General features: G+C 44.6%; 1 protein-coding gene across 2 annotated transcripts in view; it reads right to left on the bottom strand.

Moving 5' to 3' along the window:
* LOC111868090 (voltage-dependent T-type calcium channel subunit alpha-1H) overlaps positions 1-15,533 on the bottom strand; it is a 137,321-nt gene extending 121,788 nt beyond the window's left edge. For both annotated transcript variants that reach the window (XM_033752931.1, XM_023858475.2), the window contains exons 1-3: positions 15,427-15,533; positions 4,118-4,251; positions 3,026-3,123 (exon numbers count right to left, since the gene is read on the bottom strand). In XM_033752931.1, the coding sequence (XP_033608822.1) occupies positions 3,026-3,123; positions 4,118-4,251; positions 15,427-15,522 (328 nt within the window). In that variant the 5' untranslated portion in view covers positions 15,523-15,533. The remainder of the gene's footprint in view (positions 1-3,025; positions 3,124-4,117; positions 4,252-15,426) is intronic.
* Between the last annotated feature and the right edge of the window lie 8,691 nt (positions 15,534-24,224).

Here is a 24,224-nt window from a genome sequence, read left to right as displayed (position 1 = left end):
AAGTGTGCAGGAATAATATAGAGAGGAGGCAGTCGTATTACTGTCCCGGAATTGTTTTTGAGGTACTGGGGAAAATCAGGTAATGTTTGGCGAGTACAGCCGATGTATCGGTCGAGAGCTGGAACAGGGTCCCCCTCAAATGCGAGTGTGGCAGCCCCATCTTGGTTGAGGTACGAGAGGGGTGTCTCCCCAACAGGAAGGAATGCTCTCCACAAGCAGCAGTGAAACAGGGCGGCAAAGTCTTAGACTTATTATATTCGGGAGATTCTCGGTTCACATCTCGTTCGGGATACCGGCTATCCTTATTTTCCTCAGTCCCTCCAGGTCAACTTCACGATGTTGCCTCAACTGGGCTAAGACTTCTTCCTGCCAAATTCTTTCCCATTAATGATTCATGTATCATCCAAACATTCGCAGCAACAGTCTAGCTTCGCCAAATGAAACACCGGCGAAGCTCTTGGGGAGGGGAAAGAGTCGCATGTAAAATTCATTTCACATGAGATGATCCTCAGCGTCTCAGCGTTATACGTCCTCAGACGACGGCTTCCCCCACCCCAGCGAACAAAATAGATTGTTTACCGAGATCAAGTCCCCATAAAGGCTTTCTGATGTGTTTTTGTCGTCTCTCGACTTTACCCTCCTCCTGCAACCTATCTCCTTTCTTTATTTTTTCATTCTTCTCTATTTCCACTACTGAGCACAATGATCATTTTAAGTGGAACTGCGTTCCGCGCTGGGTGTGGCCTGACCTTGTGTCATGGTCATGTGTATCGGAGATTACACGGCGCGCGCTGTGCAAAGGCATTACGCGAGGTCTAGACTACATAAGAACTTTGCTGATTAGTGATAACAAGTGACCAGATGTATACTGTGTAATGTAATAGTTCTGACTTTTCACTTACGTTTATTTAATTATTTCGAAAACCTTCAACACGAAGACATGTTTTGCACTTCCTATAAGTTTTATCCAAATTATTTTCGCTACGATAAATATTTAGGAGTCGGTATTGCGACTGACTCCGGGCTGCACGACTGAGGGGTCGGAGATAGAATCCCGGTGGGGTCAAGATTTCTCACTTCTCCATGTCGTCCAGACCGGCTCTGGGGTCCACCTAACCTCCTATCCAATGGGAACTGGGGGATCTTTCCCCTGGGGAAAAGCGGCCTGGGCGTGAAGCTGACCACTTACCTCCAACTAGTGCCGAGGTCAAGAAAAGGTGAGTTTGTACATCCACTCCCCCATTCGCATTCATGGCGTAGTGTTTAATTGGTTAAGTAAAGGGACAACTTTACCTTACGATAAATACTTAACGAGTTAAGAGCCGAGATGCGTACAAGGACGAGTCCTCATATAAAGTGTCGATTTGAACGCAAATCAGAATGCATTGACAAATTGAAGTGAAACACTCGAATGAGAAATGTTATGACAGTTCCCGAGGTTCATACTGCACAGACGGGACATACATACGTCGGGGCAACTTTTCACTCCTAGCACATGCATATACACGTACATGCGAGATTTCGGCAGTCTTCGGAAGAGACCGGAAGACCACTGAGTACACCTGTTTCCAAATGTTTGTGTAGAGGCGAAGCCCTCAATGGAGAACTATTCAAATTACCTGTGAAACACACCCCATTTGAGGCACTATGCTACAAGCTGGAAGGTCGCGGGCTCAAGCCCCGATGAGTTCATTGGATTTTTTCAATTTACCTAATCTTCCCAGCCGCACTATGACCCTGGGGTCGACTCAGCCTCTAACAGAAATGAGTACCAGGAATCTTCTTGGGGTTAAAGGGCGGCCGGCGCGTAAGGCTGATAACCTCATCGCCATATATAAGCCGATTGTCTAGAAAATGTGGGAGCCTCGACGTCTCACAACCCTATGGGCCTCCACGGCCTGTTACAGGGATAGCTTTGCTTTACTTTTTACTCTACACACCCCATTAACTTCGTCTCGAATTGTGTAATTTTACCTCATGTAAAGAAGGTAAAGGTATCCCACATTTTCTAGACAGTCGGCTCACAGATGGCTGTGAGGTCAGCCTTACGCGCCGGTCGCCCTTTACCCCCAGGAAGATTCCTGGTACTCATTTCTATTAGAAGCTGAGTCGACCCCAGGGCCACAGGTCGCCTGGAAGGATTAGGTCAACTGAAAAATCCAATGACCTCGTCAAGAATCGAACCCGCAACCTTGTAGCATAATGTCCCCCCCTAAACTCTGGCCACCCAATGAGCCGAATGTTTAACGGCTCTCTCTGTGACACTTGCCTGAGTCAGGTGCAATCCCTGTAGCTGCCTGTACGGACTGAGTGAAACCACGAAATATCTCAGTGAAGACCATCGGTGCCCCTTCATAAATCTCTCTGATAGGAGTCACAGAAGCTGCCGCTGCCGCTGCGTGAACCTGTCCGGTCTACTTGGTTAAGAAAATTTCATTCGACAGTTTGGGTTGACTTGTAGATTTGAGGTTTCCACACCCGCGGTTATGTACAGATTTCAGTCTCCTCGGATACAACATCGCGTAGTACGGTGAAAATTTAAGGCTCCTTTTGACACCTGCTTCCACGTTTGTTTCTTGCTTATCTTAGTCTTCGACCCTGAAGATGGAGGCGCCACGCTTTCAACGAACTGTGCGGAATTATATCCGGGTAGATGCAACTCTTACTGTCTTCGCTCGCTTGGAAACCGGGATCGTGGGTTCGAATCCCACTCAGGGTATGGATGTTTAGTTTGTGTGTGTGCGTTTTTCTGTGTTTGTATACTGGTAGAGGCCTTGCGACGAGCTGATCACCCGCCCAAGGAGTCCTACCGAATGTGTAAGATCTAGAAAAACCGAAGTGAATGGAGAAGTTCATGGAGGTAGGCAAGGGCCCACTGGGGCTGTAGTGACAAGGAAAAAAACAGATATAACTCTTGGCTTAACACGTCAGTCCGGCTAGATAAGAAACTTCACAAATTGTTTACCTTTTTCTGAAAATCACCAGCCGCACAGCGCTTTAAATTAGCGGAAATGAGGAAACTTACTCGGTATCCGGTTTATTGCTCTCAGGGGTCTGAGCACGCGGATTGTTCTTATTGCTGACAGGTTCATATTTTCCACGTTCAAACAATACTCCAAGGCACTGAAACAAACAAACAAGAGCAGCGATATAATTTTAAACAGCGTTAACATTTCTGGAGGATATCAAAATTGAGAACGCCCTCCGTAAAGCAGTACACAAAATTCTGTAATCCCGAATGAAATATCTCCGTTCATTGAGCTCCATCTTCTGGTCCTATCTTAACTAACTGCAGTTACTGCGTTTTTGATTTCATTAGAAATGGATTAAGGAGCCGGGACAGCTCAGTCGGTATAGCGAATGGCTACGGGCTGGACGACCGAGAGGTTGGAGTTCGAGTCTCGGTGGGGCAAGAATTTTCTTTTCTCCTCGTCGCCCTGACCAGCTATGGGGTACACCCAACCTCCTGTCCCATGGGTGCCTGGGACTCTTTCGCCGGGGGTAAAGCGTCTGAGACGTGAAGCTGACCACTCACCCTCCAACTAGTGCCGCGGTCAAGAAAAAGTGGATCTATACATCCATAGTGCTTAATTAGTTAGGCGCAGTTAGACAAATTTTATCTCTAGAACTGGATTAAGGAGAAACTGACAAACACCGAATGCACTGCTTAGACTCATAATATGCCGCGGCATTTGATCTTGTGAAGTATTATTTTCTATGTTTAAAATTAGTTCCCGCCTCTTGGAAACGTCTGTGCTACGAAGACGTTGTTTACAGAAAAAATCTGTGGTTATTGTGAGAACCACACAAAGCTATCCCTTAACAGGCCGTGGAGGCGCATAGGGTTGTGAGACGTCGAGGCTCCCACATTTTCTGGACAATTCGCTCCGCTCACAGATGGCGGTTACGTCAGCCTTACGCGCCGGCCGCCGTTTATCTCCCAGGAAAATTCCCGGTACTCATTTCTGTGTTAATACAATTTTCATTGTTGTCATTTTATTACGCACTCCTGCAGAAGATTTATTTTAAATTTTGATTGTTTTTAAATATCTACGACTGTAAGTCTGTACCGGCGACTGTTGGTGTCATGATGGTTGCGTGGTAACAAGGAGCTTACCCTGCAAGGACAATGAAGAAGTCGAGTCTGTTCCAGGAGTCCGCAAGGTACGTCCCCTTGCCGTAGACGCCCATGGCCACCATCTTCACGGTCATCTCGAGCGCGAAGAAGGTGAAGATGAAGTCGTCGAAGATCTGAAATACGAGATACAGGAAAGTGAGATCTTGCTGCAAGGTTGTTCTCTGAGGTGGTCCTCTTTGAGGGGAGGGTGACAAGGCAACAGAAGGAACTGCACAATGAATAGTTTCTTCATAATTTGTAATCATCACCAGATGTTACTGTAGCGATCAAACAAAGGAGGATAAGATGGACGGGGCATGTAGCATGTATGGGACAGATGAGATATACGTAAATAACTTAGGCTGATAAACCTGGAGTGAAGAGACCTGAGTAGGTGGGAGAATAATATTAAAATGTGCTTAAAAGTTATAGGATTGGAGGGCTGACGTTAGGGGCCAGTGATGAGATTTTGTGAAAACGACAATAAAACTTCAGGTAATATAAAATCGGATAGTTTCTTGAGTAGTTGAGCGACTGTTAGCTTCTCAAGAAGGATTCTGCTCCATGCAGTTAGTAAGAATGCTAGTGTGTCCCTTTTTGAGAGAAGGCAAGCTCGTGTATATTGTGACATGTCTGCTAAAAGCTAGAATTGTGAAGCCATCAGGGACAGCCGTTGCTAAGAAACGACTCTGCAAACACGACCGTACCTAGGCAGTGGCTCAAGTGCAGTCACCTGATGGCCGCAACAGACCCGCACGCAACAATAGAAGAGCTGTTGGAAGCGGTTTTTTCTGTGAGGTCCGAGCCGAGGCTATAAAACGAGGACCAGGTGCCACTTAGGATTTCCTTTTTTCATCACCTTCTACGACTTCTGTGGTCACGGTGGAGATATTCGACCCCGCCTCCACACGGGTAAGGTCTGTGGAGGCTGGGTCGAATATCTACACCGTGACCTTGCGAGTCGTAGGAGACGATTGACACCCATCTTCTCGTCAGAAAGGGCGCCCCACAAAAAACAACACCGTAACTGTCAAACAGTAATAAATATCTGGTCATGAGCCCCAGATGGGGCTCAACACCAAGATGATTACCGAATATCACATATTGTGGCGTTATGCTGCCCTTCAATGGCATGACGTTCCCACGAAAAATCGTGAATATCAGCGAAGTAGTTCGTGCCTTGGCGCGGATGGATACACTACCAACTGAGCGACTGCTTGACATTTGTGTCCCAAGATTGCAGTTCCTGGGTAGAAAATGGGATATTATAAATAGAAAAATGATTTTGAAATAGGGGAAAATTACCTTACTATAGTCGATCTACTAATCCAATGTTTCTGTTTCAATCATTTTATGGAGTTGGCTGCCCTGTCGGTGTGACCGTAATTTCCGGCGTCAAACAACAAGCCTACGTAATGGAAGGTTCGTTTGTTTCCTGGCATGAAGTGTTGTGAGTGTATATAAATATATGTACAAGTTCTGATTAATCATCTAATTCCAAGTTTATCTTAAGGTTTTAGTAAAAAGTGTAAGTGGTAGGTTTTATTAGGTGTGTTATACTGGACCCACTGATGCCGAGTGCATACGATTTTACGAACATGTGTTCCCTCTGTTCCACAACGAAATCGAAGTGTTTGCCCTCTGAACCATGAAACTGAAGTATGCATGAAGGAGTAATACGCCATTACGCCATTTGTGAAGTTCCTAACAGTCAGTGCATATAGGTATGTGGCGTGTACACTAGAAGACAATCGGTCACAATTATTTCATATTTTCTTGTGAAATATGTACATTGGTATGCACAGAATGTGTTGTAGTGGGTTCAAGACGAGTGTATGTTTGGTGTGACAGACAACAGGTTGTAGTTTTGCTATCTAACATCTGAAGATGACATGTGTGAGTAGGTTAGTGGACACCATGACATCCGTGTTTTGTTTGCATCAGTGTAATTACTTGCAAGGAAACAGTGTAAAGTGACGTGCTAGTTCCTTAATTTATATCTTAGCTCTGTGTGATGGTTATAATGTGTATTGTGGTACACGAATGTCGAGTGATAATGTTTTCCCCATAAATTAGTCGGCAGTTCCCCTGCTAATGAACATTTATTGTTTACATCAAGGAGATGGTGTGTGTAGTGATAACATTCTTGCAGTGATGTTGCATAATCTTCTGAAGGATATGAACAGTGATGTGTAGAAACTGTGTCGTAGTGTGTACAATAAGGGCAGGTGAATCTTGTTTTGCAAATTCATTTATGGTGTGATACAGAAGGGAGTGTACTATTTTACCCAAACTTTCAAGATTACAGGTATGGTTTGGTTCCCTATATAATCACATGTGTGTTCTGTTCCCGTCAGTAGAAGTGCTTGTAACGAGGCAGACTGTAAAGTGAAGTGAAGTGAAGTGAAAGTTCTCTCAGAAGGCAGTTCTGTAATATGACTTTAATATATACAGTGATGTGTGTTGTGTTTGATGTAGTGTTTTGAAGAAGGTTCAGCTAAGATTTCCATTCACCCACAACAGAGTCAACCTTTTCCCATCTTACGTACATTCTGTGTCTTGCTTACACCAAGAATAAGTGTTTATAGCGAGGTGCTGTGCATATTGAAACACATGTTGTCATTGATGTCATTCTAGCAATCATGTCTAATGATACTGTGATAATGATGCAAGTGATTTCTAATTCAGAAGTGTATTTTTGTGTGATATGCAACAAAGTGCAATCTTCCCATCAGACATTCCAGACACAGTCTGCTTTTACCGGTTCTCACGGTCTCTTCGCTTGCAGATTTCTTATATTTTTTCTTCTACCCTGAAGATGGAGGCGATACGTTCCTCCGAAACGTCGGTTAACACCACATATACACGGTGCCAAATCCCAGAAGACTGCTTTCTTCATAGTCACCGCCGTGAAAGCCTCAAATCTTACGTCCTGTAGGTTCTTCACATACGTGTATATCGCAAAAATGTCATGATGAGAATAATAACATTAGGAAAGAGAATATTTCGGAAAATGCTGGAAATTGTAAAGGTCAGTAAAGTTTATTAATATCCCTATTACCACCACGGCGGCCTGGGTTCGATCCCAGCTGTGTTAAATAAGCAACTTAAAGTCCGTCTGTATAAAGATCCATTCTGGGATAAGTGTGGGTAACATATTCTGTAATTTTAATTAAATTAAAATGAAATTATACCAACACGGACCGCAGGAACTTTAAAATCGTGGTTTCCAATTTTAACTTGTTGCTGAAACCAAGCCGTACATGCCTCCGGCCGTCAGCCGTACGTACATATGTGTTTCGCTGTTTTAGTAAGTAAACTCGCAGAACGAATCGATTGCAATGCAAAATGCATCAGCAGGCAAATGACGCACGCTCTTCACTAAAACGGACGATGTTTTCGGTAAGAGCTGTTACTGTGGCGGACAGGGCTGACCCTCAATTACTCTTGACATTCTGACTATAGTATCCAATATTTTATTTATAGAATTTCGTGTCAGTTCGAAGCAATTTATTCCGTAGGACTTCAATCCTCGTGCCTTTCTCAGACACTCCTACTTCCGCAGCTGTCTTGGAGGTGTAATATTTGTCGGTCTACCTTTTCGTTGGAAACTAAACTTGAGACTAATGTCACTTATATTCTCACAGCGCTGATTATGAATAGTATCTTCCGATATGTGACGCCGTGTAGGTTCAACTTCACTGACGTTTCGGACAAATACATTTACTCCATCTTCACGATCTAAGAGCCAACGAAGAACGCTACCAGTAAGAAATAAACAGTAGGAAGAGTTCTGTTTTGTCGTGCTTCCTTGGCTTGTTTTCAGATCCTGAAGATGGAGGCAATATGTTCCTCCGAAATATCGGTGAAATTTTACCGGACTACACGGCATCGCATCCCAGAAGAAGTTAGTTACGAGAGAATCGGACGATGACACGAATAATCAGCAGGGCCACAGGCGAACAAAAGTACCCCTAGACTACTGTCATGCTTACAGTATCAAGATATATTTCCACAAGTTTGTAAGTTCATAGCGCAGACATGCAGTGAAATGTTATAACGCGTAAGGGAAGGTTTTTAGTTTCTTGGGGTGGGGTGAGACTGAGTGTCCACTTGGTACGTGGGCCACTGTTTGACCTGTTTTACCAGCCCTGGTTGATATATGAGCGTGGAGCAGTCGGTGGAATGAGAATTGGCAAGGAAAACCGAAATATTCGGAAAAAAACCCTGCTCCATTGACACTTCGTCCACCACAAATCCCACATGACCTGACCTGGGCCCGAACCAGAACCACCGCGTTGTAAAGCCGGCCACTAACCGCCTGAGCTATAGCACGACCACACGTGTATCAGTGGGAAGATTGTGCTAATCGCAGTTAGAGATGGGAATTGGCAAAATTCCCGTTGGCTTTTCAGTACGCATTACATTAATTAAATTAAAAAAAAATGTGCTATGCCGACCCTGTAATTACCACAGCACAACTGGATGGAATCCCTAAATTAACTTAAGTATAAGGATACAGGAGTTCTATCGTTCACCCGTTTTGCAGATTGCACATTGATTATACACACGCACACGTATCCAATATAATTTTATTAACAGTGGTGATACGAGATAGTCCGAATTACCCCAATTTATTTGCAAATAAAACATATATATTATGAATTACTTCGTTGAGTGAAGAGTTGTCAGGTGGAGGAGGATGAGAGGGGGGTGGGGTGGGAAATACATATACAGTTGTAATTGAAAAATGAAAGTGATAGACGCCATTTGTGAGATTTGGTTGTAGATGGGAAAACAATACTGAAATGGATCTTAAGCCTTTGGATCCCAGTGGTTACTATATGTACCACTTAACATGCCAAAACTCTGCATTCTGCCCACAGAGTGTGCCTGTGTGTTCCGTATGGTTCTCACAATAAACAGCGACTGTTTCCCTAAACAGCATTAACCGGTTGGGCTTTGTAGCGGAGACGTAATGTTTCTTGTTAGGTACGGACTGAACATACTAAAACTCTGCATTCTGCCCACAGAGTGTATCTGTGTGTTCCGTATGGTTCTCACAGTAAACAGCGACTGTTTCCCTAAACAGCATTAACCGGTTGGGCTTTGTAGCGGAGACGTAATGTTTCCTGTGAGGTACGGACTGAACATACTAAAACTCTGCATTCTGCCCACAGAGTGTATCTGTGTGTTCCGTATGGTTCTCACAGTAAACAGCGACTGTTTCCCTAAACAGCATTAACCGGTTGGGCTTTGTAGCGGAAACGTAATGTTTCCTGTGAGGTACGAACTAAATATCGGAATATTATTTAGATAAACTTAGGCTTCGAAGGATTATTTAATGTTATTTCATGACACTAACATATATCGTGCAGCCTCCTGCTCACACTGGTTCTTCGTTCGCGAATTTTTCTACCCTGAAGATGGAGGCAATACGTTCCTCCGAAACGTCGGTTCACACAAGCTCTACACGGCGCCACATCCCACAAGATGGAATTCTTCATAGTCACCGCCGTGAAAATCTCAAATTTTACATAGCTATGTGTGGTTCACCGATCGTCAGTTGGTATTCAGGTGATCCCGAGTTCAGTTCTCGGCCCGAAGGCATATACTTCAGAAGTTTCTGTGACTCTCCTCGGCCTATGCCTAGAAACCAAGCCACATAAGTCACTTTCCTTTGGCACTATGCAGCCAGAGCTACCTTGCGGTATGCTTATTTCAATAAACCTCTGGTGACCTTCAGGGTTACATTTTTCTGGAATATTACGCCGTATAGTTTTGTATGCAGATATAAACGTTTCGGCGGAACCTGTGGTTTCGCTCTTCACTGCAAAATGTATGTTGCGCCATGCCGTTGATACTTGTCTACCAAACAATACGGACTCACATCCCAACGACAAGAAGGTACAGTCCCTGTACTCAATTACCACGTCGTGAAAACATATGGGGGAGCGGAGGTATAACTCCACGCATTATTAACTTGGCATTAGAGGGCGGTGAGGCCGCGCTGTCTAAGTGCTGAACTGTCTTCGCCCGCTCGAACACTGGGATCGTGGTTTCAGATCCCACTTGAGGCTTGAATGTCTGTGTTTGTGCTGTCCTGTGTGCAGGTAGCGGCCTTGCGAAGGTCTGATCCCCCGTCTAAGGAGTCCTACCGACTGCGTAAGATAAGAAGAAACTGAGAAGCGGTCAAGGCCCAACAAATGGCTGTAGAGCTATAGATAGAAGGTGGTAAGTGGTCAGCTTCACTCCCCGGCCACTTTACCCCCGGTACCCGTTGTATAGGAGGCTGGGTGGGCTCCAGGTCCGGTAGGGAACTGAAGAAAATAGAAAATCTCTTGCCTTTGCCGGGTTTCGAACCCCCATTTCTCTGCTACTCCGTTTTCTGCACGGCGGGAGATCGCAGTCTTTATAAATAAATATTTTTTTATTGCTAGTGGGGTGGGACTAAGTCCCTTGTACTGCGGCCACTTCTGGCCTATTGTACCAGCCCCAGATGATAGGTGAGGGTGATTGCGGAACAATTGGTGGAATGAAGATAGGCAGGGGAAACCGAAGTACTCGGAGGAAACCTGCCCTAGCGCCACTTTGTCCACCACAAATCCCACTTGACCAGACCCGGCATCGCACCCTGGCTGCCGCGGTGGGAAGCTTGTGCTATGGCGCGGCCAAGTGAATAACTACATGCTTTTCTCTTCATCAATGACGCGCCTACCTCACACATAAATTCTTCCTCGAGTGCTTGATTGAGCATGCTGGCCGCGGTGTGTGTGTGTGGGTTGCCATGGATACGCTCTGTTTATTGCATCACTGCATAAGCTTCAAGTAGCCCTAAATGCCCCGTCGTAAATCTTTGTCTCGGTTATGCGCGAAGTGTTCTGCATTGGCCTGCACATTCCGCGGGTAAGTCGAGGCGTTATCTCACTGTGCCTGGAGCCTGAAATAGACTGACCTCCTGAACTGGATTCAACCAGTTTGTACGAATTTAAAATTCTTTCAAACTTCCCACACAATTTTTAAACTTCCTGTGGATACTTCCAGCTGATCAGAAGCAAGCTGGGAAGAACTCTGTGCCATTGTTACATAATGGACAACAATGTTAAGCTACTCTCTGAGCCCCAATATAAACAACCGCATAATTAGCCTACTTTCCTTATTTTGAAAAAAAAATGAACGTAGGCTCAACAGATAACCATGCTGTCTGTGTGTCTATGAAACCTCCCCTATCAAATTTTGAATACCTCAACTAAGCTTTATGAAACATGAGCCATCTCAACGGCCTATAACATAAATCCCTTACATCAGTAATACCAACATTGCAGCCTCCCAAATTGTTTTGTTTTACTGACTTCATTATGCACACATACTAAAATTTTCATCCTACTTCTATCAGATACTCGTATTACAGCGAAAGGAACGTGGGCTCTTAGTTCTTCCCAGAACTCCTTGTTTTCAGTAAGAAAACAGACAACCTTTTTTTTTCGAAGCTGTCTTTGGAATTCGTCTGTCTTCTACTTGTAGAACGCGATATTACGACTGTGATCTGGATTTTGGAATTCTAATTTCATATAAGGCGGTCCCTTTTTCTTCGACGAAAAAATAAGAAAAAATTATTTCTTTGTGTGCAGAACTAGTATATTATTTAGTCCTGAGGATTGTAATAAAAACAAGTAAAAATTATACTATTAAGGAATAACAAATTCAAAATTTAATACATTAAATATAATTCTTAGTATTTTCACAAATATATATTTATAATCAACAATCAGAACTCCTCATAATTATCGTAATTATTTGGTCAAAGCGTTTCTAGGCAACAACTCGGTAAAAACGTTCCAACGTGCAACAATGGAAGATGTGTCTCAGTGAGCGAATGTTATAACTCATTGTTAGGCAACAATCAGCACGCCAATGAACTCACTGGCTAGGAATCACGTGACTTATTTTCTGTGTTGTCCGTGCGGAGCCTATATAACGAAGACCTGTTGTAGCCTAGATTAGTGCTTAGTGCAGTGCAGTTCAGTGTAGTTAAAAGAGTTCAGAAGAGTTTTTAGTTGAGTTCCGAGGTTTCAATGTGATTGAACAAGAAATGGCAAGACGTTTTCGTAGTGATTTGAAGTGCTAGTTTCTGTGTTGTAATCTGTTGCCAGGAGACAAATAGTGATGACTAGGAATCCTAGTGCGTGTGTTAACGGTGGACTGTAAATTAGCGATAGCGCTGTATTGATTCTAATTAGGACAAATTGTAATTGAAATGCCAATAAATCTAATCATCCGAACTAGAACCCGTTATTTTCGTCACGCGTAACTCCCTATACGTGCAATATTTATTCTTAATGACTCAAATATATGGCGACTTCTCTTTTTTAACAGCCTGTATGTGAAGACAAAATCACCTTATTTTCGGGACGATTCAGTAGGCGCAGAAGTACTGTAGAAAGAAAAGTGCTATATAACCATCCTTGCGTCCACATTACATTTCCTCACTATATATTCCAATACCAAATTAAATAGTGCTGCCAAACTATTATACAGTACAATAGGTGGTAGGAGACGTGCGGGGAAACCAAGAACTAGATGGGCTGATGCGGTGGAAGAAGATGCAAAGAAGTTAATGGGCGTAAGGAACTGGAAGAGAGCAGCGCAGGATAGAGAGGAATGGAGGGGCTTGATAAGGGCGGCCAAGGCCCGACATCTGGCTGTTGCGCCATAGAAGAAGAAGAAGAAGAAGAAGAAGAAGAAGAAGAAGAAGAAGAAGATATAACTATCCTGTCCGCTCCGACAGCTCTGCATTGCAATTCCAGAAATTATTTTCATATTTCATGATGGTTGCTGAAGTTCTAACATCTTGAGGTTCTATGACTGACGCGTCATTACTGTGACCTTCAGAACAGAGCGCATGCGCGACGGGCAGGCCATAAAAAGCAAATCTCATTCCTGTAATAAAACGGCCAAACTCTCTTTGAAATTTCCCCATGCATAAATTTATATTAAGAATTTAAGACTATTTATACCAGCTGAGATACACAGCCAAGCTATGCCAAAGCAAATGGACGTGGAGCTGCATGCAGCAAACACGGTTCGTTACCGCGCGTGCTGCAAAACACACGGAGTTTACGTGCACACGGATGTCAGCGGTTCCATTACTTCTCTTATGGAGGAAAAAATGGAGAAATAAACTAATTTTCACTCGAACTCATGTCAAGAAAACGTGAATCTATATATCTACTCCCCCATACGTCTTTATGGCGTGGTGCTTAAGTAATTAAGTTCAGGGACAACTTTTTTTTCCCCCTTGGCACTACAGCCCCAGTGGGCCTAGGCCTACCTCCATGAACTTCTCCGTTCACTTCGGTTTTTCTAGATCTTACACATTCGGTAGGACTCCTTGGGCGGGTGATCAGCTCGTCGCAAGGCCTCTACCTGTACACAAAGACAGAAAGACGCACACACACAAACTAAACATCCATGCCCTGAGTGGGATTCGAACCCACGATCCCGGTTTCCAAGCGACCGAAGACAGTACATGCCTTAAACCGCTCGGCTACCGTGACCGGCCACGGACAAGTGTACCTTACTCATGTATATGACAGAAAAATGACCAATTTCCCTTTGTGGTTCTCTCATCAGGAACTCCTTGTGTGTACATTTTCTTTTTTAACGAAGCGCTGTTTGGGAGACGCGCTGTGTGATGGACACAAACGGAAGTGTGTGTGTGTAAGGTGCCTGGGGGTATAGCTGGCCACCCTATCACTGGGATAACATAAATACAGGGACCTGGTCCTCCAGGTTGGGGGGTTGGACGCAAGGCTGATGACCTTGCTCTGTAAACATTTCCGATGCGAAATCCAAAGAAGTGAAAATCGAATGCAGTCTGGAAGAATCTTCTGAGGGCGGCTGTGGCTCAAAAATGGCTGTTTTACCCGTGATGTAGGGAATTACGTCAATTAAAATGTGTGCTGGAATATGATATTAGGGGCAAAAGCAAAATTAAGTGCTATGATCTGTAATACAAGTAAACACTTGGACAGTGATGGTATCATACACAGCCTGCACTTGATGTGGCCTTAGTCCAGCCCAACCCGTCTGTCGTTCTCACAAACTGAAGTTAAGTGATTTTACTTTAGTATGTTCCGCCACTGAGCAGGCTGTGTGGGCGCTTCAGTCCACGATGAATCTTGGCCTGTTTCAGTTTCTTAATCATAGGACCTTCTGGACGGGGGATCAGCCTGTCGCAAGGCCACTGCCTGCACAGGACAACAAACACAGACATCCATGCCTCGAGCTTGATTCGAAACCACGGTTCCAGCATTCGAGGGGGCGAAGACAGTTCACGCTGCTGTGACCGGCTCTATGTTTAGTACCCGTACACAAATTACTGACGTTTTACACATCTTAATTCGAATTATTTTGCAAAGCAGACAATTTCCTAACAGTAATGACATTTATTCTAATCCGATTTAAAAAGAATTATCGTGTTCCGGGTTCGATCCTAGTTCAGGTCATACGGGATTTATGGTGAACAAATGACACTGGGGGTAGGTTTCCTCCGAGTACTTCGGTTTCCCGTGCCACTTCTTACCCAAACAACTGCTCTATATTCATTAATCACCATATTACGGATGCTACAGTCTCGATACTAACAGCGCCCTTACATAGAAAGGAAAGGGTTGTTTAATGCTCTATTAATATTCCAACCAAACATTCTAATAACTAATTTCAAGGAACAGGTTCTTGGTTGAGAAGCTAATCGTTGTTCAACTGGTCAATTAATTCCGGTCCGAATCCGTATGATCATTACCGTGTTGAGAGGAGCCCTTCACTGGTATCTATCGAACTCCTATCCTTCTATCCCAGTATATAAATATATATTTTTATGCTATCATCCCATATAACCCTGTATCTTTCAAGTGGTCACATCATGTTTTCCTACCAAATCTTTTTACCCATTTCTATTATCTCCCATACATACGTGTATTTCTGGTTCCATCTACCAAATCCTGTTCGATTTGGTCACAGTAATATGTACTATATGGCTGGAAGTACAGATTATGAAACTCTTTATCATGTAATTTTCAACATTTTCCTGTTATTTCTGTTAGGCCAAAAATGTTCTCCTCAACTCCCTTCTCTCAGACACTTTTAGTCTATGTTGTGCCCTTGGTGTGACAGACCAAGTACCAGATTCATAGCAAACAGCAGGCAAAGTCTGGCTTTATATGGTTTCATGTTCACGGTTTCAGATACCAGAAGGGGTTAATTGTGAAAGCTTCTTTATAACACAGCGTAATGCAATGCAGACTGACCTGTAATATCTTGCATCTGTTGGAGTCACAGCCATTGTCGTCCAGACACGGCCGGTACATGCCCAGAGTGACGCAGTTCAGAAGGATCACCAACATGCTGACGCGCTCGAACCACGTGACGTCTGAGTTAAGGAAAAGACTCGTACAACAATTTAAATAACACTGTACATATTTTAACATTGACATAACGTTTACAGTAAACTACAAGTTGTTCTGTATCCAAATATCCGTAATTTTCACCCAAACGGAAACACATTTCAGAGACAATTTGCCAAAAAAAAAGAAATCTGCAATGCGCTTATGTTATTCAGTCCCGCGTTAGTCTTCCCAGCCGACACTAGGAGCGCTGATCGCTGTTCTCCATCACAGTGGCGTACAGTTGGATTTGTAATCGCGTTGCAGTTTATATTTCATTCATGGATCTGCCACGTCGCCTAGGAAGACACACGTAAGGGCTAAAGGGAATACGTGCAGTATGATCTTATACTGGATGCTTGCAAGAGTTTTCTCATGCAACTGAAGAACAATATTCGCTATATGTTCCGCATAACGCGGAGTCTGCAATGTTACTTGCTTGTCAAGCTTACTCGTTGCTCCTGAAGATGGATGCAGTACGTTCACAGATTGCTTGATGTCACTGCCCACAGCCCAACAGGTGTTGATGACTGAATCATCAAGGGGCGCACACAGAATTGTGGGCTACTGAACGTTACACCACCTCGCATACGTCACGTGACATTTCAAAAGCATTTATTTGTAAGTTTCCCTAACTTATAGAATTATACAAATTAAATACACAGAAACTTTGGTCAGAAAACCCGACAGGAAGAGACAAGTTGAGAGACCTGGGCTATTAATGGCTCTGGATGGCGTCTTGTGAATAGTGTACCTTCTGATTAAAGAAGAGGCAGGAATTTCCTTGACTAGGTGAGCGGCAGCCAGCTTCTCATGAACTCTGTTGCATGCAGTTAGGTACAGTCTACTAATGTCGACAGAAACTTGTACTGAGAGTTGTGGGTGGGGGTGGGTGGGTGGGTGGAAATTTCGTTCCACTGCCCGTCCGGGCTCCCCAATTCCGCCCCAGGCTGTACCAATTCGCAATTTATCTCTGAAGTTGCTAGCTGGCTCGGAGCTAAGGAGCGGTATATTAAAGCGAATGAATAGTTATGTTGGCATACCTGCAGCTAATCGGGCCTGCTATTGTTATGAGATGTTTGTGTTGAAATTTGTTACTGATGCAGTGTTTATAATTCAATTTTGAAGCAAAATTTCGAACAATGCTGCCACAATGAATTTAACATCACATACGTCGGTAACAAATTCCACGTTTCATGATGTTACCCATGCAGCATTCGAATGTAAACAGTTGTGGGCCATAACTGCGTCTGAATTAACAGATAGAGTAAACTACTGATGAGTTAATAACTTTACAGTATGAAACGTTGCCGAGCTGCTTGCTTTAGGCGCTGACGCTTCCAACTCCTATTTTGGAGGCGCCCGGTTCCCATCTCGGTCGGGACACCGATTACCCGCAATAACATGTTCCGTGGATTTCCTCAGTCTCACTAGACGAATACAGGGATAGTACCCTGATATGCGCCAAGACCGTTTCCATACATATCCCTTCTATTTGATCATTAATATTCTGAAGCCCAGTGGTTACTGTACATACCACCGGCTTTAATATTGTGGTATACAGACCAGTTGCTAGGCAACGAGCGAAAGAAGTAACTATATAACAACCATTGCTAAGTAACTGCTCCTCAAAAAGGAATGCTTTCAAGGCAACGAGAGAACACAGCAATAATGGAAGAAACGTTTTCTACGCGGTCCGTGCCGAGCTGTTATGAACTAGACCAGTTATCCATTACAGTTAGGGAACTGTTCGGGTTCAGTCGCTGTGAGCTGTTGTTTAAAAGCTGGTAGCTGAGGCCGGGGACAGTTTGGGAATCGAGAGGAAGGGGCACGTCCACCGTTGGAAGCCACTACCAAGCAATGACAGTGAAAGACGTGACTGTGGACATTAGTGTGCGTACGTGTGTGTGTGTGTATGTAATAGTGTCTGGTATACTTCCTTCTATTTTAGACGTTAATTTTTCTAAACAAAAATTCAGGGATTGGGAAGGGGCAGATACCCGGATTGCCGTCAGTGTTTTACACTCGAAGCTGGAAACTAAACGCTGTGTACCTGTCACTCGGAACAGGGGATTTCTGTTTTCACGCTATTTAAATGTCACCTCCGATGATGGAGTTCACAGCCGAAATGTCTAGTGAATACTGAGGCGCGGGGGGGGGTGAAGTGTGATCGCCCGTTAGGAACAGATGTAGCCCGTGCAAACGTGAAGAGGGAGTGCAGAGAGAGGAGTAGAGACAAAATACACAAGAGCTGTCACTGTTTCAAAACATTAAAGTTCTAAAAATCATGGGACAAATAAATAACGCGAAGACTAAGCCATCATGGAGAAGTTACGAGAATAAGGACTTGCAGCGGTTTGTTTCTCTCCGCTGTTATTTGGGGCATGGAACTTACAGTTCCTCGGAGCACTGGTATCTCAGACGTGAGGGATGTAGTCTGGCAGAAGATAAGTTTCTAACCGACTACACGGAGTCATATCCCGAAGTACAATAGCCTCCGCAGTCACTGGTGTAGTGGTAATATTCTGGGCTCCTATTCCGGAGGACCTCGGTTCGAAACTCAGTCCGAACACAGGCTATCCCGACTGAGGATATTCGTGTGTTTTACTCAGTTTCTCCAGGCAAATAGATGCCGGGATTTTAGTTCGATAGGCCACTACCACTTTCTCCGAAATAATTTCGCAATACATTATTCACCAATAATCCTACCATTCGAAGCCATATAGACGAGACGCCGAGAGCGCCGTAAAGCAGACAACACGCAACACAAACACTCTGTCGCAACAGTGAGAGCCCTCAGATCTCACCTCCCTCAGTGCCGATACCACTTGTTTTCCTGGGTGGTAACCAACATTTTAAGCCATATTTCTGATCCTGTCTAGACACCCTGTAAATGGAAGCGTCAAGTTCTTCCGAAGCATTTGTAACAACCAACCAGACTACAAGGCGTGGCAACCCCCCCCCCCCAAACAATCCAAACGTTCATTACTTTCAAAACCGCAAAAGATAATCCGAGGGCTACTTAACGAAGGCTTCAGTAAAGGCGAGGTTAAATCGTTCATGCGCTTAATTAATTAATACCACGCTATGAAGACGTATGGCGGACTGGTGGTATTGCTCCACCATTCCTGACCTCCATACTAGATGGAAGTGAATGATCAGCTTCATGGCTCGGAAGCTGTACCCCTAGGATCTATTAGACAGAAGGTTGGATGGGCCCCAGGGCCGGTTTGGACGCTGTGAAGCCGAGAAATATCTCTTTCCCCTGCCAGGAATCGAACTCCTGCCGTCCAGGTCGTAGCGACTGTGTCGAGAATTGTAGCGTAAGAGAGGATGTCTTATGAGTTATGAATTGGAAGGGACTGGGAAGGAAGTGCTGTTGGTCTAGCCGAGGTACTATCCCGGAATTTGTCGGGAGGGACCGAGGAAAGCTACGTAGAACCTCAGTCACTATAGACGATGTCCAGGACGGAGATCCGAAAGGACGACCTATTCAACAGGCCAAACGCTGACATTTTTAGCAGGGATTATGGAGTCGAACCCACGGGCTGCAGAGGTTCCTGCATTATTTATTTTGGTTTATTTGGGTGTGGGGTGAGACTGAGTTCACTTGGTACGTCAGCCACTAACTGGCCTACTGTACCAGCCCCGGATGTTTGGTGATGATGAGTGTGGAGCAGTTGGTGGAACGAGAATTGGCAGGGGAAACCGAAGCACTCACAGAAAACCCGTCTCAGTGTCACAGGACCTGACCTGGGCTCGAACCCAGGCGGCGACTAACCGCGTGAGCTGTAGCACGCTGATGTAGGTTGCCGCTGCAGTTCTAACGTGACCTTACGGTTATCTTCTGGGTTATAACGTTTCGAGGAACATATCGCCTCCATGTTCAGGATCGGATAAGCTGAGCAAGATACCACTGTGAAAGCAGACCTCTTAATAATGCCTCAGTTGGTAGGAAGGGCCACGCATATTGGCCACGAAAGTATTGACTGAGTATTGAATACTGACAATGGTAGCTCATACCTGTAACATAATAGCATAACTTGATCTCTCTTTTACGATGGAAAGGGGGGGGGACAGGTGTGACGTCCGCTATTGGTCGTAACGGTTCCGATGACGTAAATCGAAACATGGCGGCCCCAAGCGGGCCAGTTCCCACTGAATACAGTAGCAATCTACTGTCTAGACCAGGGGTGGGCAATTACCCCGGATAGGGGACCACATCAGCAGCTTTCGTAAACTCTACACGCCAGAGACTGCACCTATGTGCAATTTATGTATCTCATTTCCACCTGACGGATATTAATACACAACATCCGGGATGTTCCAGTCGGTATACTGACTAGGCTACGGGGCTGGACAATCGAGGGATATGGGTTCTATTCCCTATAGGAGCAATAGAGATGCTTTTCCTCTCCACAGCGCCAAGAGGGGCTCTCCGGTTCATCCAGCCTCCTATTCAGTGGGTACCGGGTCGAAACCTGCAATACTCCACTCCACCAATACTCCACACTCTTATATCATCTGGGGCTGGTACAACAGATCGCGTGATGCTGAATTACGGGTCTCAGCCCATATATATATATATATATCCTACTGCTACGGATGATAAATGTTACTGCGTTTCCGCTCTGTCTCTCGACGCCGTGACCGGAAAATCTAGGCGTATACTGCGCATGCGCGTGTGTATGTGTTTATGTTATGCTTCTCTCATTATCTGGAGACAGGATTCTGGACTACACACTCCACAGAGGAACTAGCAGGAAGATTCCCTTTCCTGATTTACTGGGAATTTCAAAAGCCAAGCAGGATCTCATTCAAGACGGCAGAGTGTCTGCTGATATTCGAACCGACCGCCTCTCGAAAACAAGGTCAGAGCAAGAGAGACTGGGGAGAGGCCTTAAGATATAGAAACTAAACCACTGGGTTCATTTGGTCACACTCAAATCACATTGACACCCCGGAACAGCGGGAGGTTAGTGCGGCAGGCACGGAGGGATGTGGGGGCGCCCATGTCGGGCAGCAGGAGAAGTGTGCAGACTGGAAGCTCAGAGGCAAAAGAGGATTTCACCTTTTTAGTCTATTTATTTTGCTGTCAGTCTTCCTAACTTTAAGCCCGAGAAGGAGGGAAATCTGGGCAGAGCGCTGTTACGTTCGGGTGGGAAAGCGAGACACAGAGAACAAATAAAACAAAACGCAGTCAGGAAGGAAGCAAAAGGAAAGACAAAAAGTTGGATCTGTAAATCAGAAAAGTGGAATGCCAGATGGAGGAAATCTTGCAAAGGGGACAAGGTTAGAATGGAAAGTGACGGCTTCTAGACTGATACAAGTTTATCAGCGTTTCGGTGACAATTACTGCCTACCTCTTCAAGGTTATTAAAGGCAACTCTAAAGAAATCCGTAAGAAGTACGTAACAAGCAAGACTGACTTGCACAGCTGAATCAAAGACTGAGGCAATTTGTGTTCCTCCACGGTCAGTAAATCATTACCAGGCTGTATGGCGTCACATCCTAGAAGAGAATACGCTTCATAACCCTCGTAGTGAAGACCTCAAATCAATTTTGTGTTACTAGCGAATCGAGGTTCGAGACTACGCAGGTGTGATAACTCAAACTTGCCTGAGCCTAACATGGCTTATTTATTCCTCTCCGTCATATCGGGTAACCATAGCAACAAACTGTCAAGCATTAACACGTTGCGTGAACGTATATTTTGTATATTCTGTGAGTATCGATTGTACGTATTTCGATGTGGGTATGAGAAATGTAGGACTCTATATAAAAGAGAAGGTTTATGATTGACTGTTTGTTGCGTGTTATTAGTGGGAGAAGGCGCTAAACGTCGGCCTCGACGCATCATTCGATAACATGTAGAACTGGAAAGGAGAAAACAGAGGAAGTACGAAAGCCTGTAGATCACGTGATGAGATTTCACGCTTAATTCTCAATGGGTGTTACACTAATTTATTTATAGCCTGTTTAACGACGCTCTTAGTAACTCAGTTTACATATCATTGAATCATCGGATAATAGTGAGTGACGAATCTGAATGAAAGTGGTGCAACACAAACCAGTGCAGAGCGATGATAAATTAGCAATATCTACGAGTATCTTATTGCGGCGATGTTCCACAAGGGGGAGGGAGGGATGAAAGTTTGTTACGTTGCTTTCAGCACTTGGCAGCTTGGAAACATACATACACACACACACACACAAAGTGGAGCGCCCTTCAGGGGTGTCAAGCTCTCGTACAGACAACCCCTCTAGCTTAATCTGATATTCTGTTTGCCACCTGCCTTCCCGCTGGCATCTTGCTCGGCTTATTCGACCCTAAACACGGAGGCGACATGTGCCTCTGTAACGCCGGTTGACTTTCAACGGACTACACGGAGCTACATCCCTCAAGAGAGAATTCTTCATGATCGCCGCTGTGAGAACCTCAAATCTTACACAGTATATCTATGTGTTCCATGTGGTTCTCACAATAAACAGCGACTGTTTCCCTGAACGGCATTAACCGGTTGGGCTCTGTAGCGGAGACGTAATATTTCCTGTGAGGTACGAACTGACCATACTAAAACTCTACATTTTACCCACAGAGTGTGTCTATGTGTTCCGTATGGTTCTCACAACAGCGACAACCGGCGAAGATACAGCAGACAGAAGACTTAATACGTGCTGCAGTGAACTGCTGAGTTCGTGAAGTAGCGACAGTGCTGTAGTTACGACCTGTACGTGTTCAATAAATCCAATTACCAATCCAAGCCCCGTCTACAGTCAATCCTATCACGTGACAATATAATTTGCGAGGCCATGGACTGAATTCAGCGGGTTCAGATTGGGTTCCAGTGACGGATTAGCGTGTATACGGCAATGAACCAGTGGCATCCATAAAAGCGGGCAATTTATTGACGGTCTGAGTGACTATCAGTTTCATAGCAAGGACTGTACACTGTGCAGCTAGTTAAAGTTATAATTTTCTGTTGAGTGTCGAAGAATCTTCTATCTGCATGTGTACTCTGTTGTTAAGATCATGTGGGTTTATACCCAGCAAATCAGATGGCTGGATGGGTGTTCGGACCATCTCATACACTAAAGTGGATCTGTGCAAGGCGGCAAATGGCCAGACACCATTGCCTCCTGTGGGGAGGTGACACCGTGCTTGCTAGTTGCCAGACAGGGAGGCCGCGCCATAGCTCAAGCGGTTAGTCGCTGGCTTCCCATCGCGGCGGCCCGGGTTCGATCCCGGATCTTGTCAAGTGGGATATGTGGTAGACAAAGTGGCGCAGGGGCAGGTTTTCTCCGAGCGCTTCGGTTTCCCCTGCCAATCTTCATTCCACCAATTGCTCCACAATCACCCTCACCTATCATCTGGGGCTGGTACAATAGGCCAGAGGTGGCCGCAGTGCAAGGGACTTAGTCCCACCCCACTAGCAGTAAAAAAAATTATACCAGACAGGGACCTTCGTGAGCAAAGCCAAGAATTTAGCACGACTAAGAGTTGATCTTAAGTACGGCGAAAATCGGATTTATCGTTTCCGCGAGCCTGCTCAGGAAATTCCTGGTACCCCATCTTAAACAGTGCACATAAGCCTCTTCCTTAAATTTATCGCTGTAAATCCTGCGACTTTTACAGCGTTAAATAAACGAAAGACTAGGCAATCAGTTAATCTTTCAAGATATCATAAAGCGCGAAATTGCATGGCAGTACAAAATCATTATGGTTGTTTATTTAACGACACTGTCAGTAACTCGGTTATATAGCGCAGAATAATAAGAAAATTAGATATTGTCACATGTAGGGGGGTACGCGTGAAGAGAATGACGGGTTCTAGTTCGGATGATTGGATTTATTGGCATCAGTATTATAAACCTCTCTTAATCATACTTAACACATCGCTATCGCTGATTTACACACTTTCCGGTTCACCGTTGCACACGCATTAGGATTCTCTGTCTTCACTTGTCATCTCCTGGCAACGGATCTCAACACAGAAACTATAACAGTCTCACTGGATTACACACACTTTACATCCTCACAAGCCGACCTCCTGAACTCTTCGGTACTCCTGGTTCCAATTCGCTCTCGTTATATAGCTGCAGCACGGACCACATAGGGAACACAGTTCTATTGTTGATGACCCAGACCGTACAGGAAACACGTCATGTGATAGCTATCTCGTCAGTCCATTGGTGCGCTGACTGAGCTATAAACATTCGTCCTATTATTGTAACGCACTCAACTGAAGGTTGTTTACAGGTCGTTGCCTAGAAACACTCTGTCCATCCACGTTGCGTGATGGATTTGAAAGGAAGCGATGGTTATGTAATTTAAATTAATATTCCGTAATTTGCCTGGAGAGACAGGAAAAAAAAAGAAACAATCAGGATAGGCGATGTCGGTGTTGGGATTCGAAATCCGAAAATTCATAAATTGACTCCAGTAGACTGTAGACTCCAGTAATCAATAATTCTGGGTACCCCTGTAGAAGCAGCATCCAGGCGTACTGAGTACTGTCATCATCATCATTATCATCACATCTGCTGAACAGTTAATTAGACCCGCTAACGATGTCTCATTAAAATACACTCCCAAGTTTATGCGTGTCTAAACAGCATGAAAACTTATGTACCCATCCGCCGAAGTAAGTCCGAAAACTTCG

Source organism: Cryptotermes secundus, unplaced genomic scaffold (assembly GCF_002891405.2).
Source record: "Cryptotermes secundus unplaced genomic scaffold, Csec_1.0 scaffold1361, whole genome shotgun sequence".
NCBI lineage: Eukaryota > Metazoa > Arthropoda > Insecta > Blattodea > Kalotermitidae > Cryptotermes > Cryptotermes secundus.
The sequence above is the reverse complement of the archived record's forward strand: the minus strand, read 5'-3'. Positions and strand labels throughout refer to the sequence as shown.